This window comes from Coregonus clupeaformis, chromosome 2, assembly GCF_020615455.1.
Source record: "Coregonus clupeaformis isolate EN_2021a chromosome 2, ASM2061545v1, whole genome shotgun sequence".
NCBI classification, from domain to species: Eukaryota; Metazoa; Chordata; class Actinopteri; order Salmoniformes; family Salmonidae; genus Coregonus; species Coregonus clupeaformis.
This window is the reverse complement of record NC_059193.1, coordinates 17,533,964-17,551,418: the sequence shown is the minus strand read 5'-3', so window position 1 is coordinate 17,551,418 and position 17,455 is coordinate 17,533,964. Positions and strand designations below refer to the sequence as shown.

At 46.3% G+C, this 17,455-nt stretch overlaps 1 protein-coding gene across 1 annotated transcript; it reads left to right on the top strand.

The window, feature by feature from the left end:
- Positions 1-5,038: 5,038 nt before the first annotated feature.
- LOC121536906 (solute carrier family 43 member 3) lies at positions 5,039-13,299 on the top strand. Its single transcript, XM_041844549.2, has 12 exons — positions 5,039-5,283; positions 5,552-5,681; positions 7,161-7,207; positions 7,387-7,463; positions 7,727-7,819; positions 7,920-8,059; positions 9,514-9,632; positions 9,787-9,930; positions 10,484-10,591; positions 11,392-11,578; positions 11,831-11,954; positions 13,031-13,299. The coding sequence occupies exons 1-12, from the start codon at positions 5,097-5,099 to the stop codon at positions 13,148-13,150; spliced, it is 1,476 nt and encodes a 491-aa protein (XP_041700483.2). The 5' UTR covers positions 5,039-5,096; the 3' UTR covers positions 13,151-13,299.
- The last annotated feature ends 4,156 nt before the right edge of the window (positions 13,300-17,455 follow it).

The following is a 17,455-nucleotide window of genomic DNA, read 5'->3' as shown; positions in this document are numbered from 1 at the left end:
CGGTTGTTTTCTCTTCGGCAGGGGGCTCGTAGTGTGGCGGAGATGGCAGTGGAGTTTCGGACTTTAGCAGCAGTGAGTGGTTGGAATGACGAGGCATTACAAGGAGTGTTCATCAATGCTTTGTCTGAGACTTTAAAAGATGAATTGGTGTCATATGATGAATCGCCTACGCTGGATAATCTTATTTCACTCACTATCAGGTTGGATAATCGGATTCGGGAGCGCCGCCGGGAGAGGAGTGTTAGTTCCAAGCAACCTGTCTGTCATCAACAAACTCCTCCCTGCATCGTCCCCTACGGAGAGAGCCGTGTCTTCCCGAGTCGATACGAGGAGCACTGAACCCGAGCCATGGAGGTGGGTCGTGCACGGTTGTCCTCAGAGGAGCGTGCACGTCGTATTCAGGCTCGGGTCTGCCTGTATTGTGGAGAAGCTGGTCATTTCGTTTCCTTCCTGCCCAGTTCGTCCGGGAAAAGGGCCAGCTCATCATTTATGGGAGAAGTTTTGGTGAGCCGAGCAGCGGATTCTTCCTCTTCTCCCCGCATTCTGCTCCAGGCATCCCTCCAGTGGCAGTCCCAGAATTTCTCTGTTAGTGCGCTGATTGACTCTGGTGCCGACGAAAGCTTTTTGGATAGAGAGTGGGCTCAACAAATGGATTTGGAGACTGTTCCTATGGACTGTCCGCTGCAGGCTAAGGGTCTAAATGGACAATTGTTGACCCGCATTACCCATCAGACTGTTCCTGTTTGTCTTAGAGTGTCGGGAAATCATCAGGAGAACATTCAATTCCATATTATCGACTGCCCACAGACTCCCCTGGTCCTTGGTATCCCCTGGCTCATAAAACACAATCCACACATTGATTGGGTGACAGGTAGCATTGTTTCATGGAGCACATTTTGTCATGTGAATTGTTTGTGTTCTGCTCAGACTCCTGCCAGTACTGTGCCTCAACCTCCACTGGAGTCCATGGATCTTTCTGCTGTTCCTGACGTGTATCATGACCTGGCATCCGTTTTCTGCAAACACAGAGCTACTTCTCTTCCTCCTCACCGGCCTTACGACTGCGCCATTGACCTCCAGCCAGGAGCCCCGCTCCCCCAGCAGTCGCCTGTACAATCTCTCCCGGCCGGAGACGGAGGCTATGGAGAACTACATTCGGGACTCCTTGGCGGCAGGTATTATGCGTCCTTCCTCGTCACCTGTAGGAGCGGGATTCTTTTTTGTTGCTAAGAAGGATAAGACCCTCAGACCCTGTATTGATTACCGTGGACTTAACAACATCACCATTAAGAACAAGTATTCTCTGCCTTTGATTAATTCTGCTTTTCCCCTCCTTCATGGTGCTACCATCTTTACGAAACTGGATCTACGAAATGCGTATCACCTGGTGCGCATTCGTAAGGGTGATGAATGGAAGACTGCCTTCAACACACCCTTGGGACATTTTGAGTATCGGGTTATGCCTTTTGGGTTGTCTAATGCCCCTGCTGTTTTTCAGGCACTAGTCAATGATGTCCTTCGGGACATGTTGAATCGGTTTGTTTTTGTCTATCTGGATGATATCTTGATTTTCTCAGAGTCCTCCCAGGAACATGAACTGCATGTGCGCCAGGTGTTGCAAAGGTTGTTGGAGAACAAACTGTTTGTGAAGATGGAGAAATGTGAATTTCATGTGTCTGAGACCTCTTTTTTGGGTTACATCATAGCTCAGGGGAGCTGCGGATGGACCCAGCTAAGATCTCTGCTGTCACGGACTGGCCAGCTCCCTCTACCCGCAAACAACTTCAACGATTCCTGGGGTTTGCGAACTTCTATAGGAGGTTCATCAAGGACTACAGCCGCATTGCGGCGCCACTCACCGCTCTCACCTCCATCTCACGACCGTTCGCTTGGAATGAAGGGGCCGAATCAGCGTTCGAAGAACTGAAACATCGCTTCGCCTCGGCTCCCATTCTGATGCAGCCGGATCCCGACCGCCAGTTTGTCGTGGAGGTGGATGCATCCGACACTGGGGTAGGTGCAGTGTTGTCACAACGTTCTCCTGAAGATAACAAACTGCATCCCTGTGCTTTTCTCTCAAGGAAACTTTCTCAGGCAGAGAGGAATTATGATGTTGGAAATCGTGAACTGCTCGCCGTTAAGCTGGCTCTCGAGGAGTGGCGACATTGGTTGGAGGCGGAACAACCCTTCATCGTTTGGACGGATCATAAGAATCTGGCTTACCTCCAGTCAGCGAAGCAGCTCAACCCCCGTCCAAGCCAGGTGGGCACTATTTTTTGGGAGATTCAATTTTTCTCTGTCTTACCGTCCTGGGTCACGCAACGTCAAGCCTGACGCCCTGTCTCGTGTTCATTCGGCTGTTGATACTGGTAGTAACCCTGAACCCATTTTGCCTCCTACCTGCAGTATTGCAGTCATCACATGTGACATCGAGGGGATTGTTAGACAGGCTCAACATCATCAAGCTGACCCTGGGAGGGGTCCTCCTAACCGGATGTTTGTCCCTGAATCTGCTCGCTCCCAGGTACTTCAGTGGGCTCACTCGTCTCCCCTTACCTGTCACCCTGGAGTTTCGCGGACCCTTGACTTTGTGCGACGGAAGTTCTGGTGGGCCACGATGGAGGCGGACACTCGAGCCTTCATTGCTGCTTGTACGGTATGTGCACGAAGTAAAAACTCCACCCAGGCCAGCGCTGGTCATCTACGACCTCTACCTATACCCAGCCGGCCCTGGTCGCATATCGCTATGGATTTTGTCACTGGACTTCCCCCTCATCTGGTAAGACTGTCATTCTTACGGTGATTGATCGTTTTTCTAAGTTCGCTCATTTTTTGGCCCTACCTAAACTGCCCACTGCCAGAGAGACGGCTGATATTTTGGTTGAACATGTGTTCCGCTCTCATGGTCTACCCACGGATATTGTCTCTGACAGGGGTCCCCAGTTTGTCTCCCAGGTGTGGAAAGCTTTCTGTAAAGCTTTGGGCATTACATCCAGCCTGTCCTCTGGATATCACCCCCCAGACCAACGGGCAAGCCGAGAGAGCGAACCAGGAGATGGAGACCGCACTTCGCTGTGTCACTGGGTCTAACCCTGGGTCATGGAGCTCCATGCTCCCCTGGGTGGAATATGCTCATAACACCTTGACTAACGCTTCCTCTGGTTTGTCTCCTTTTCTGTGTGCTCTGGGTTATCAACCTCCCCTGTTCCCTTCCCAAGAGAGGGAACTTGCGGTACCCTCGGTGCAGTCCCACATGCGCCGCTGCTGCAAGGTCTGGAGGAAGGCCAGGGTAGCTCTGTCCCGAGCTTCGGCGTACATGCAGAGGCAAGCCAACCGTCACCGGTCCCAGGCTCCCGGTTACTCTCCTGGTCAAGAGGTATGGCTGAAGTCACGGGACCTTCCATTGAAGGTGGAGTCGAAGAAGATGGCGCCTCGTTTTATAGGACCGTTCAAGATACTGTCTATTGTTAACCCCTGCGCGGTTAAGCTACAGCTTCCTGCCTCCCTACGGGTTCATTCCACCTTTCATGTTTCCCAGATTAAGCCTGTGTCGGTTAGCCCTTTGTGCCCGCCCTCTCGTCCCCCTCCTCCGCCCAAGATCGTGGGTGGGGTCCGGTCTACACTGTCCGGCGACTTCTGGATGTTCGCCGCCGGGGTCGTGGTTTCCAGTACCTGGTGGATTGGGAGGGTTATGGTCCTGAGGAACGTTCCTGGGTGCCCAGGAGCTTCATTGTGGATCCTGCTCTGGTTCGTGAGTTTCATAGGTTACATCCTGATAAACCCTGTCGGCCGCCAGGTGGCGTCCGTAGAGGGGGGTACTGTTAGGCCTACTGCTGCTAGGTAGCTCTCTCTCTGCTCTCCCCCTCCCCTCTGTCTGTCCTTGATTGCAGGAGTGAAGTCTGGTGTGCGGGAGTCAGGGTTCCAGCTGCAGCTCATTCACCATAATCACCTCAGCCTTTAAGACCCGGTCAAACTTTCCACTCATCGTCAGATCATAGTCAAGACAACCATATATTTGGAACCTGACTCCTGCCTCCGCTTCACTCCTGCCACCACCATCCTGCTCTCCACTATCGGGCCTCTCCTTTGGACTCACCACGGACACTAGGACATTACGGTACCACACCTGCCCTGACCTGGATCTGTACCCTCCCTGTAACCTGGACTTGCTCTTCCCCATTTATTGGAAACCTGGACTATTGAACATTATAATAAACCTGTTAAAACTTCTCTGGCTTGGTGTACTTGTCTGCATTTGGGTTCTATCCAGTTAAATCATAACACTTGGGTTTTGTCATGTGTTGTGTGTAATTGTTCGTGTCATGTTGGGATGCTAGTTCGTTTATTCTCTCTGTATTGTTTTTGAAGAGAGTTCCGTACAGTGTGTGCCTTTTGTTTGTACTTTACCGGTGTGCGTAAAGTTCGCTTGCCTGCCAGGGTGATTCTAGCCATGTTTGGCTTGTTCTTTTTGTCTTCACTAAAGACGTTAGTACGAAGCCTCTGTGTGTCCTGCGCTTGATTCCACACCACATCTACACTCAACCTTGACACTTCCTTTGGTGAGAGAGAGAGGGATTTGGGGGAGAGGAGGGGTTGAACGGAAGGAGGGAGGGGAGACTGGGTGGAAGGAAGGCTTATATAAAGTATGAAAAAGAGAGTTAAGGGAAGAGAGAGGAACAGTTGTTCATATGAGTGGCTGGGGAAATTCTGAACTGTGAGTAATGTAGGGTGATTCATTTTTCCACATAAATGAAATAATGAATGTTGCAGTTGCGTCTTTTTTTATGTATATGGTTTCTTTGGCGATGTTGGAATATTACTATGTTTGCGTTCAATACAACTGCAGCAAAATGCAATGGCCAGGCATCACAACGACACAGGAAAGCATTATTTAGGCTAAATATAATTCAAAAGGGCATTCAAGAGAGTCATTGAGATTTGAAAGCACTTTCAGAGGAGAGATAGGATCATTAATTTTTTTACCTTCAGTTTTGTTTTTTCTCACTTCTGATTTTCTATTTTTCTCTCTTAAGTGAAGTGACCACCAGGGAAGCTTAAAAGGAGAGAGGGTGGAATTGCGTGTGCAGGACGAGACCATGCTGGGGTGTGAGGGAGGGGCAGGGGTGCAGCGGTGGCTGACCCTGGTCACAGGGCTGCTGGAGTGCCTGTGTTTTGCGGGGGCCATGTTCGGCTGGGCCTCCCTGGTGTTAGTCCTGAAGACAGAAGGCTACTTCAGCTACCTGTGTGTCAACATCACCGGGGTCAATGGAATGCAATTCCTAGGTCAGTGACTGAGACAACTCACTGTCCCGTTTGGAACACATTCTCAATTTTTTTTTTTTTATGATTCACAGTAGAGCTTACAATACAAATAAATATCTCATGCACACACACACACACACACACACACACACACACACACACACACACACACACACACACACACACACACACACACACACACACACACACACACACACACACACACACACACACACACACACCTGTCCATACTGATAGCTCTCTGACTGCCTGTGTGTGTGTGTGTCAGACTGCAGTGGTCAAGATGAACAGTTCTCCCTCATCTTCACCATCGCTTCCTTCATGAACAACTTCCTGCTGCTGCCCAATGGGTTCCTGTTCGACCGTTTCGGCACCATGGTAGCCAGGCTGCTGGGAATGTAAGTATTTTTTATAAATATGTTATAAAGCATCACTAAGCTGTACAGGGTTCATAACCTATATTAAACCATGATTGATGGTTAGATGTCAATTGTAGTAACCATAACAATCTGGCAAGAGACAATTGACAGAGAGAATGCAAAACAGTCAAATGCAGTGGTGTCACTAAAACACGGGACTGAACACAGCTAAATGAGCCTTGTCTTATCTTAACTTGAGACTGTAACTTGACCTTTCACGCAAATGTTCCATTGATCTCAACCATTAATTTGTGCTTAGCCTTGAGTTACCCGCAAGGATTTGGCATTACGTGAAGACAGTATATTATAAAGTCTTGTTAAAAGTTAAAGAATCTGTTCAAAGTTAATGAGGCTTTAATAAGTGCTTAATCTCATGGAAGTTGAGATTTCTTTGTGTCTAGTCTGTGATACCTAATGTGATTGATTTCATGGGTGTTAGACAGAGACCTTCAAAGAAGAACACAGTGCTATGTAGCAACACTGTTACAAGAGCACTGTGTTCTTCTTTGTCTGTCTCTGTCTAACAGCCATGAAATCAGTGCGTGCTAGTAGCGTTTCAATCAGTGACGTCACTCGCTCTGAGACCTTGAAGTAGTTGTTTCCCATGTTTCCCACGGCTTTTGTGGAACGATGGGTAACGGTGCTTCGAGGGTGACTGTTGTCGATGTGTTCAGAGGATCCCTGGTTCAAGCCCAGGTAGGGGCGAGGAGAGGGACGGAAGCAACACTGTTACACTATCAAGCAGCCTCCAGCTGTTATTGCCTTAGCCATAACAGAGAACCCTCTGTCTGTCTCTCTCTTTACCACTCTCTCCAACAGTTTATCTCTGTCTCTGTCTATCTTTCTCCTTAGTTTTGGTATCTAAGTGACGGTAGAAAGCATGTGGGTGTACTCTCCAGTGCTAAGTCACTCTTTCTCTGGCTGTCACATCCTGGTATTCGCCTTGGAGGGGTTCCCATGTCTGATCATAATAACATGTGTGGAGTAAGCTCTGGGAGGAGCAAGGGAAAGGTGAAGTGTGTGTGTGTATGTTTGTGTGAGTGAAAGAGAGAGAGAAAGAGAGAGAGTAGGCAGAAGGACACAATAAATATAGTGACGGGAAAGAGAGCCCAAAGGAAAGTGGTGGGGCAGGGGGTGAGTTGTCTGGGCTTCTAGTTTCTTGTTGGAGTAGATTGGACTCAGTGCTTAGTTATCCAAGAGAGTGTGCAAGGCAGAGCCAGGGGGCGGTGTCTATGGAGAGCACTGCCAGAGGTTAGGAATGGAAACAGAGAGAGGGAATGTGAAATAAATGGAGAAAGAGGACTGAAGTTGGACAGGGTGGTAGAGTGTGTGTGTGTGTGTTTGTGTGTGTGTGTGTGTGTGTGTGTGTGTGTGTGTGTGTGTGTGTGTGTGTGTTGTGTCTGTGCTTGCCTGCTTGAATTCACATAATGGTTGTGGTCACTTATTCTTATTCTCCAGATCACTGTACACCACTGGTGCCTTGTTTGTGGCCTTTTCAAGTTCAGGTAAAATCCTTGACTTTTCTATAGTGTAATACTATTTGAGAAAAACAGGTTTGATGGCACAGCTTACTCAAACACCTTGGAGTTTGATACCAGTTTATCAACAGTTGGAAGATTGTTACACTTTCATCAGCAATTCGCAAGATCTCAAGAGGGATTAGTCTGTTCTTTATTTCTCTCAGCTCTGTCCTCCCTCCTATTCCCGGCGCTGTCCTTCATCGCTGTGGGAGGCATTTTGTTTGTGGTCACCAACATGCAGGTCTGTTCTTTCATATTTATTACCTCCTGAATAAACATCAGTCATGTACACAACAGTCCTCAGGGTTCTGTCAGTAAACAAAGAGGACCATGACTGAGAACACACCCTTGATGTAACCATGGACAACCTTGCCTTGGGCCATACATTTGCTTACGTTTGACTTGGGGTTTTGTCAGTCTGTGGTGTGTACTGATGAGAAGCATGAGACACTAAGACACAGAGGCTCAGCAAGTTACGTCTCCCCTCTCTGTGACTTCCTGTAGATAGGCAACCTGTTTGGTTCCAATCGCTCCACCATCATCACCCTTTACAATGGTGCCTTCGACTCCTCCTCCGCCCTCTTCCTCATCATCAAGGTAACATTGTTAAACACACCCACCCACAGATGATCAGTTGATAGCTGTCCATGTGTTAATTATGATGATGATGATGATTCCATCCCTCCTGTCTCTCAAGCTGCTATTTGAGGTTGGGATCTCTCTGCGTGCCTCTTTCCTCTTCCTGGCTGCGTGTGGCGTCATCCACCTGGTCAGGACCTTCCTCCTGCTACCCAGAACACACATCCCCTACCCCCTCCCTGAGGGCTACACCTACAGGTAAGAACACATCCCCTACCCCCTCCCTGAGGGCTACACCTACAGGTAAGAACACATCCCCTACCCCCTCCCTGAGGGCTACACCTACAGGTAAGAACACATCCCCTACCCCCTCCCTGAGGGCTACACCTACGGGTAAGAACACATCCCCTCCCCCTCCCTGAGGGCTACACCTACAGGTAAGAACACATCCCCTACCCCCTCCTTGACGGCTATACCTACGGGTAAGAACACATCCCCTACCCCCTCCTTGACGGCTATACCTACGGGTAAGAACACATCCCCTACCCCCTCCCTGAGGGCTACACCTACAGGTAAGAACACATCCCCTACCCCCTCCCTGACGGCTACACCTACAGGTAAGGTGAAAAATCTGTCGATGTGCCCTTGAGCAAGGAACTTAACCCTAATTGCTCATGTAAGTCGCTCTGGATAAGAGCGTCTGCTAAATGACTAAAATGTCAATGTAAATGTAAGAACACATCCTCTACCCCCTCCCTGAGGGCTACACCTACAGGTAAGAACACATCCCCTACCCCCTCCCTGAGGGCTACACCTACAGGTAAGAACACATCCCCTACCCCCTCCCTGAGGGCTACACCTACAGGTAAGAACACATCCCCTACCCCCTCCCTGAGGGCTACACCTACAGGTAAGAACACATCCCCTACCCTCTCCCTGAGGGCTACACCTACAGGTAAGAACACATCCCCTACCCCTCCCCTGAGGGGCTACACCTACAGGTAAGAACACATCCCCTACCCTCTCCCTGAGGGCTACACCTACAGGTAAGAACACATCCCCTACCCCCTCCCTGAGGGCTACACCTACAGGTAAGAACACATCCCCTACCCCCTCCCTGAGGGCTACACCTACGGGTAAGAACACATCCCCTACCCCTCCCTGAGGGCTACACCTACGGGTAAGAACACATCCCCTACCCCCTCCCTGAGGGCTACACCTACAGGTAAGAACACATCCCCTCGCCCCTCCCTGAGGGCTACACCTACAGGTAAGAACACATCCCCTACCCCCTCCCTGTGGGCTACACCTACAGGTAAGAACACATCCCCTACCCCCTCCCTGAGGGCTACACCTACGGGTAAGAACACATCCCCTACCCCCTCCCTGAGGGCTACACCTACAGGTAAGAACACATCCCCTAACCCCTCCCTGAGGGCTACACCTACAGGTAAGAACACATCCCCTACCCCCTCCCTGAGGGCTACACCTACGAATAAGAACCCACAGATTAAGACAGAAAAAATCCACAGCACAGGAGCTGGACAGAAAATACACCCAGGGAAAGAAGGGAATACATGTCTGCTCAGTGTTTGTTGCTCTTAGAAGAAGGTCCAACAAATACTAGAGACCCCAGCACACCCCCTGTGGGTCTGGTCTGTCTGGCCTCCCTGTGTGACTCTAACCAGTGTTGCCATTACTTCCTGTGACAGGATGAAGAGCTGTGGCCAGACCAAGACCTTCAGCCCGGAGCAGGCAGCAGCCAATGGCAACGTGCAGAGTGATGATGTCATGGAGGAAATGCCTTTTAATAAGGAGAGCGCCGAGAAAGGTGTGTAGATTTAGTTTACCTTGATATCAGCTCTGGTTGTTCCCTTGTCCCATATATTCATGATTGGTTGACCATACAGACCTTGTTTACTACAATAACATAATCTGTGTGTATTTGTGACTGATTTGACCTCCCTACCCCCTCCCCTTCCCAGTGGCTACTTTCTGGGAGTGTTTCCTGTCCAAGTTCTTCATCTGGCACCTGGTGTGGCTATCGGTCATGCAGCTGAGGCACTACCTGTTCATTGGCACCCTCAACCCCATGCTGCAGAGACTGACCCAGGGAGAGCCCTCTCTGGGTACACACACACAACTGCCCATTGACAGACATTATCGTACAGTCTTAACCGTTTATAAATATCTTACTGATGTTCAATAATGTAGACTTAAAGTGTTACCCTTTATTTTAAAGTAACTGTCTAGTGTTTCCAGATTTCTATGAAATATGACCTATAATTAATTATAATAATTGAAATAGTTTTCCTTCCAATTTTTTTAAATTAAGTATGTTAAAAAGCAGCTTTTCTGTGTTGGAATGGTGTGGCGTATAGCGGTCATAAAACATATTAATGTGTGTAGACCGCTGAATGGCCAGCTCATCCTTCTCAGGAGGATGACATCATCCTCTATTAGGAAATAGCAAGCATTTTTGAAACAGTCTGTTTGAGATGGGTGTTTTTAGTGTTTTTATGGCCACAAATACGAGTATAGGACAAATCAACAACATTATTTGGGAATGAGTTAACATAATATGAATTTTTAAAAGTGAGATTTTCACTGGACAGTTACTTTAAAGTGTTACTCTTCTCTCTTTCTAAGCATGTCCTTATTCCGCTCTGTTTGTCCCTGCAGTGAGCACATACACCAATGCGTTTGCTGTGACCCAGCTGTGTGGGGTGCTGTTTGCCCCATGGAACGGCCTCATCATGGACCGACACAAGGGCAAGCCCAGGACCCCAGGTACGAACCTCACCTACACACACTACTACAACCCCCCTACAACACACATGTGAAACCTCACACACTCACATTACAAACCAAACACACTAAGACCGTTTTTAGACCTGTACCAGCGTCGTCTTTCACAGGTCATCAAATATGTATTTCTCCAGATTTTGTATATGTTTTTATTAAATTTGTATTGCTCTGCTATTAATATTTTTACTGTAGGAACATTTGGCTTGAAGAGCCTCTGACTTTACATTACTGCTCAGAGGGGGGTAATTGAAATGGTAGTGTCGGAGGTGGCGTAGAAAATACAGAATTGATACGAGATTTGCATCTTCAAACTACTGAAATATGTGTATAGGACAGTATTTGTAATGATGCTCTAAACCAGGGTTCTTCAATTCCGGTCCTGGAGGGCCGAAACACCTCTGTTTTTCATCCTCTCCTTCTAATCAGGGGCTAATTCAGACCTGGGACACCAGGTGAGTGCAATTAACTACCAGGTAGAAAAAAAAAACAGAAGTGTTTCGGCCCTCCAGGACCGGAATTGAAGAACCCTGCTCTAAACTAACTTCCAACACCAGATCTATGAGAACTGCTGCATTCTCTGACCCAGTAATCTAACTATGTGGGGGGCAGGGGATGGGTGTAAAATATGCATGGAGTTTGTACACACAACACTAATCTTATCTGTGTGTTTGTGTGTGTGGGTGTGCGTCTGTGTGTGGGTACGTATGTTTGGTGTGTGTGTGTACATGTTTGGTATGTGTACATATGTTTGGTGTGTGTTTGTTTGGTGTGTGTGTGTGTAGGAGTGAGTGAGAAGGAGACAGACCTGCGTGCGTCAGTGCTCTCCCTGACCCTGACGGCGCTGCAGTGTGTCCTGTTCTCCATCTGTGCCTCCACTCCCTTCCTCCCCCTCCAGTACCTCACCTTCATCCTGCAGGTCCTCAACCGATCCTTCCTCTACGGAGGCCATGCAGCCTTCATCAGCATTGCGTGAGTCACACACACACACACATAAACACACAAACACACACAAACACACACACAAACACACACACACACACACAAACAAACACACACACACACACACAAACAAACACACACATAACATAATGGAAGAGGATAATGGGAGCGCAGATAGACGCCCACACCTTCTTTGTGTCGTACTTGTGTACTGAAGTAACAAATCAATTAAATGATCTCCTTTTCCTCCCCTCTCTTGCCTTCCTCCCTCTCTCTGTATAGTTTTCCTCCCTGTCACTTTGGGAAGCTGTATGGTATGGTCATGGCTCTGTCTGCAGTGGTTTCTCTGCTGCAGTACCCCTGCTTTATCCTGGTCAAAGGAGTGCTGGGAGGAGACCCACTATACGTGAGTGGAGCTACTGTTATCATAATTACCAGATATACTACCTTTACCATTGGCAGTGTCGGGGGAAGCAACTTTGACAATATAGTTTAACAAGTTACCAAATACTTCACACTGGAAGAAGTTAAACTACACTAAAGCTACCCTTAAGAAAAATATAGTTGACTTAACTAAAGTTACTTTGTGATAAATTATCATATCTAAATCTGAAATGTCATAGACTACAAATGGCAAGAACAAATCACTCTGGAGTCAGATGTTAACAGAACGTGTAATTTAGCCTATTAAACACAAAAACTGTTTCAAGTGAGAAGTAGGCAGGTCTGATGCTGAAAAATAAAGGAAATTCCTGCCTACTTCACCCATATTTTCTTTTTGCAAACGTACTGTGTTGTTCCAGTAGTTAGCTACAGTGTCGGGGAGTAGTGATGTAGTTCAACTACTAATTAAACTACATTTTCCAGTAGCTTGGTGGTAGCTGAACTAAATTCAAATCTTGGTAGTGTTTTCAGTTGTTCATTACTTGTTTGCGGTGTAGCTAACTACTAGAACTACACACTACTTTTTTAGCAAAAATAAAACACTGGCACCTTAGAGGCTGCTGCCCTATATACATAGACTTGAAATCACTGGCCACTTTAATAATGGAACACTAGTCACTTTAATAATGTTTACATATTTTGCATTACTCATCTCATATGTATATACTGTATTCTATTCTATTCTACTGTATTTTAGTCTACGCCGCTCCGACATTGCTCATCCAAATATTTATTTATATATTCATAATTCCATTCCTTTACTTTAGATTTGTGTGTATTGTTGTGAAATTGTTAGATATTACTTGTTAGATATTACTGCACTGTTGGAGCTATAAACACAAGCATTTCGCTACACCCGCAATAACATCTGCTAAGCATGTGTATGTGACCAATAAAATTTGATTTTGATTTGGTAGAGCTTTTCAGCTGGCAAAAACCTTTACCATTATGTTCTAAAGTAGAGTTATTGCAGAGTGGTGACCCCATCTCATTTTCCCCACCTCCTCACTCTCTTTCTTCTCTCTCTTCCCTCTACAGGTGAACATAGCTCTGACGTTAGTCAGCCTGCTGGCCTTCATCCATCCTGTCTGTGTCTACCTGCATTGTCGTGGCCTGGCAGCCCAGAGGGGTAAACCCAAGGACTCCCCTTCCTCTTAGACGAGCTCTAAAAAGACACGTTTTAAAACGGTCATTTCAACCCTCACTCCTCTGTTTCCTCACCAGTTTGTATATACACTCCCCTACGTATTTATTTTAATTTGGTTCTATACTCCAGCATTTTGGATTTTAGATCAAATGTTTTATACAGTGCCTTCGGAAACTATTCAGATCCCTTGACTTTTTCCACATTTTATTACGTCACAGCCTTACTCTAAAATGTACAACAACAACAAAAATCCTCAGCAATCTACACACAATACCCCATAATGACAAAGCGAAAGCAGGTTTTAGAAATGTTTGCAAATGTATTTAAAAAACAAAAAACAGAAATACCTTATTTACATAAGTATTCAGACTCGAAATTGAGCTCAGGTGCATCCTGTTTCCATTGATCATCCTTGAGATGTTTCTACAACTTTATTGGAGTCCACCTATGGTAAATTCAATTGATTGGACATTATTTGGAAAGGCATACACCTGTCTATATAAGGTCCCACAGTTGACAGTGCATGTCAGAGCAAAAACCAAGCCATGATGTCAAGGAATTGTCCGTAGAGCTCCGATACAGGATTGTGCAGAGGCACAGATCTGGGAAAGGGTACCAAAAAATGTCTGCAGCATTGAAGGTCCCCAAGAACACAGTGGCCTCCATCATTCCTAAATAGAAAAGGTTTGGAACCACCAAGACTCTTCCTAGAGCTGGCCGCCGGGCCAAACTGAGCAATCGGGGGAGAAGGGCCTTGGTCAGGGAGGTGACAAGGAACCCAATGGTCACTCTGGCAGAGCTCTAGAGTTCCTCTGAGGAGATGGGAGAACCTTCCAGAAGGACAACCATCTCTGCAGCACTCCAGCAATCAGGCCTTTATGGTAGATTGGCCAGACTGAAGCCACTCCTATGTAAAAGGCACATGACAGCCCTCTTGGAGTTTGCCAAAAGGCACCTAAAGACTCTCAGACTATGAGAAACAAGATTATCTGGTCTGATGAAACCAAGATTGAACTCTTTGACCTGAATGCCAAGCGTCACATCTGGAGGAAACCTGGCACCATCCCTACGGTGAAGCATGGTGGTGGCAGCATCATGCTGTGGGGATGTTTTTCGGCAGGGACTGGGAGACTAGTCAGGATCGAGGGAAAGCTGAACGGAGCAAAGTATAGACAGATCCTTGATGAAAACCTGCTCCAGGCGAAGGTTCACCTTCCAACAGGACAACGACCCTAAGCACAGGGTCGTTGTCCTGTGTCGTGGCCCAGCCAGAGCCCGGACTTAAACCCAATCGAACATCTCTGGAGAGACCTGAAAATAGCTGTGCAGCAACGCTCCCTATCCAACCTGACAGCGCTTGAGAGGATCTGCAGAGAAGAATGGGAGAAACTCCCCAAATACAGGTGTGCCAAGCTTGTAGTGTCATCCCCAAGAAGACTCGAGGCTGCCAAAGGTGCTTCAACAAAGTACTCAGTAAAGGGTCTGAATACTTACACTACCAGTCAAAAGTTTGGACACACCTACTCATTCAAGGGTTTTTCTTTATTTTTACTATTTTCTACATTGTAGAATAATAGTGAAGACATCAAAACGATGAAATAACACATATGGAATCATGTAATAACCAAAAAAGTTTTAAACAAATCAAAATATATTTTTTATTTGAGATTCTTCAAAGTAGCCACCCTTTGCCTTGATGACGGCTTTGCACACTCTTGGCATTCTCTCAACTAGCTTCATGAGGTAGTCACCTGGAATGCATTTCAATTAACAGGTGTGCCTTCTTAAAAGTACATTTAGAATGTTCTTGAAATTGTCCGGATTGACTGACCTTCATGTCTAAAAGTAATGATGGACTGTCGTTTCTCTTTGCTTATTTGAGCTGTTCTTGCCATAATATGGACTTGGTCTTTTACCAAATAGGGCTATCTTCTGTATACAGTGAGGGAAAAAGGTATTTGATCCCCTGCTGATTTTGTACGTTTGCCCACTGACAAAGAAATGATCAGTCTATAATTTTAATGGTAGGTTTATTTGAACAGTGAGAGACAGAATAACAACAAAAAAATCCAGAAAAACGCATGTCAAAAATGTTATAAATTGATTTGCATTTTAATGAGGGAAATAAGTATTTGACCCCCTCTCAATCAGAAAGATTTCTGGCTCCCAGGTGTCTTTTATACAGGTAACGAGCTGAGATCCCTTTAAGAGTGTGCTCCTAATCTCAGCTTGTTACCTGTATAAAAGACACCTGTCCACAGAAGCAATCAATCAATCAGATTCCAAACTCTCCACCATGGCCAAGACCAAAGAGCTCTCCAAGGATGTCAGGGACAAGATTGTAGACCTACACAAGGCTGGAATGGGCTACAAGACCATCGCCAATCAGCTTGGTGAGAAGGTGACAACAGTTGGTGCGATTATTCGCAAATGGAAGAAACACAAAAGAACTGTCAATCTCCCTCGGCCTGGGGCTCCATGCAAGATCTCACCTTGTGGAGTTGCAATGATCATGAGAACGGTGAGGAATCAGCCCAGAACTACACGGGAGGATCTTGTCAATGATCTCAAGGCAGCTGGGACCATAGTCACCAAGAAAACAATTGGTAACACACTACGCCATGAAGGACTGAAATCCTGCAGCACCCGCAAGGTCCCACTGCTCAAGAAAGCACATATACAGGCCCGTCTGAAGTTTGCCAATGAACATCTGAATGATTCAGAGGAGAACTGGGTGAAAGTGTTGTGGTCAAATGAGACCAAAATCGAGCTCTATGGCATCAACTCAACTCGCCGTGTTTGGAGGAGGAGGAATGCTGCCTATGACCCCAAGAACACCATCCCCACCGTCAAACATGGAGGTGGAAACATTATGCATTGGGGGTGTTTTTCTGCTAAGGGGACAGGACAACTTCACCCGCATCAAAGGGATGATGGACGGGGCCATGTACCGTCAAATCTTGGGTGAGAACCTCCTTCCCTCAGCCAGGGCATTGAAAATGGGTCGTGGATGGGTATTCCAGCATGACAATGACCCAAAACACATGGCCAAGGCAACAAAGGAGTGGCTCAAGAAGAAGCACATTAAGGTCCTGGAGTGGCCTAGCATTAAAATGCAAATCAATTTATAACATTTTTGACATGCGTTTTTCTGGATTTTTGTTGTTGTTATTCTGTCTCTCACTGTTCAAATAAACCTACCATTAACATTATAGACTGATCATGTCTTTGTCAGTGGGCAAACGTACAAAATCAGCAGGGGATCAAATACTTTTTTCCCTCACTGTACCAACCCTACCATGTCACAACACAACTGATTGGCTCAAACGCATTAAGAAGGAAAGAAATTCCACAAATTAACAAGGCACACCTGTTAATTGAAATGCATTCCAGGTGACTACCTCATGAAGCTGGTTGAGAGAATGCCAAGAGTGTGCAAACTGTCATCAAGGCAAAGGGTGGCTATTTGAAGAATCTCAAATATAAAATATATTTTGATTTGTTTAACACTTTTTTGGTTACTACATGATTCCATATGTGTTATTTCATAGTGTTGATATCTTCACTATTATTCGACAATGTAGATAATAGTAAAAATAAAGAAAAACCCTTGAATGAGTAGGTGTGTCCAAACTTTGACTGGTACTATATGTACAGTGGGGAAAAAAAGTATTTAGTCAGCCACCAATTGTGCAAGTTCTCCCACTTAAAAAGATGAGAGAGGCCTGTAATTTTCATCATAGGTACACGTCAACTATGACAGACAAATTGAGGAAAAAAATTCCAGAAAATCACATTGTAGGATTTTTAATGAATTTATTTGCAAATTATGGTGGAAAATAAGTATTTGGTCACCTACAAACAAGCAAGATTTCTGGCTCTCACAGACCTGTAACTTCTTCTTTAAGAGGCTCCTCTGTCCTCCACTCATTACCTGTATTAATGGCACCTGTTTGAACTTGTTATCAGTATAAAAGACACCTGTCCACAACCTCAAACAGTCACACTCCAAAGTCCACTATGGCCAAGACCAAAGAGCTGTCAAAGGACACCAGAAACAAAATTGTAGACCTGCACCAGGCTGGGAAGACTGAATCTGCAATAGGTAAGCAGCTTGGTTTGAAGAAATCAACTGTGGGAGCAATTATTAGGAAATGGAAGACATACAAGACCACTGATAATCTCCCTCGATCTGGGGCTCCACGCAAGATCTCACCCTGTGGGGTCAAAATGATCACAAGAACGGTGAGCAAAAATCCCAGAACCACACGGGGGACCTAGTGAATGACCTGCAGAGAGCTGGGACCAAAGTAACA

Excerpts from the sequence above, each read along its gene's own strand:
- LOC121536906 (XM_041844549.2), top strand. The coding sequence starts at position 5,097 with ATGCTGGGGTGTGAGGGAGGGGCAGGGGTGCAGCGGTGGCTGACCCTG. Across the intron at positions 7,208-7,386 it reads TGTGGCCTTTTCAAGTTCAG|CTCTGTCCTCCCTCCTATTC; the intron begins GTAAAATCCTTG and ends TATTTCTCTCAG. Across the intron at positions 7,820-7,919 it reads CCCTCTTCCTCATCATCAAG|CTGCTATTTGAGGTTGGGAT; the intron begins GTAACATTGTTA and ends CTGTCTCTCAAG.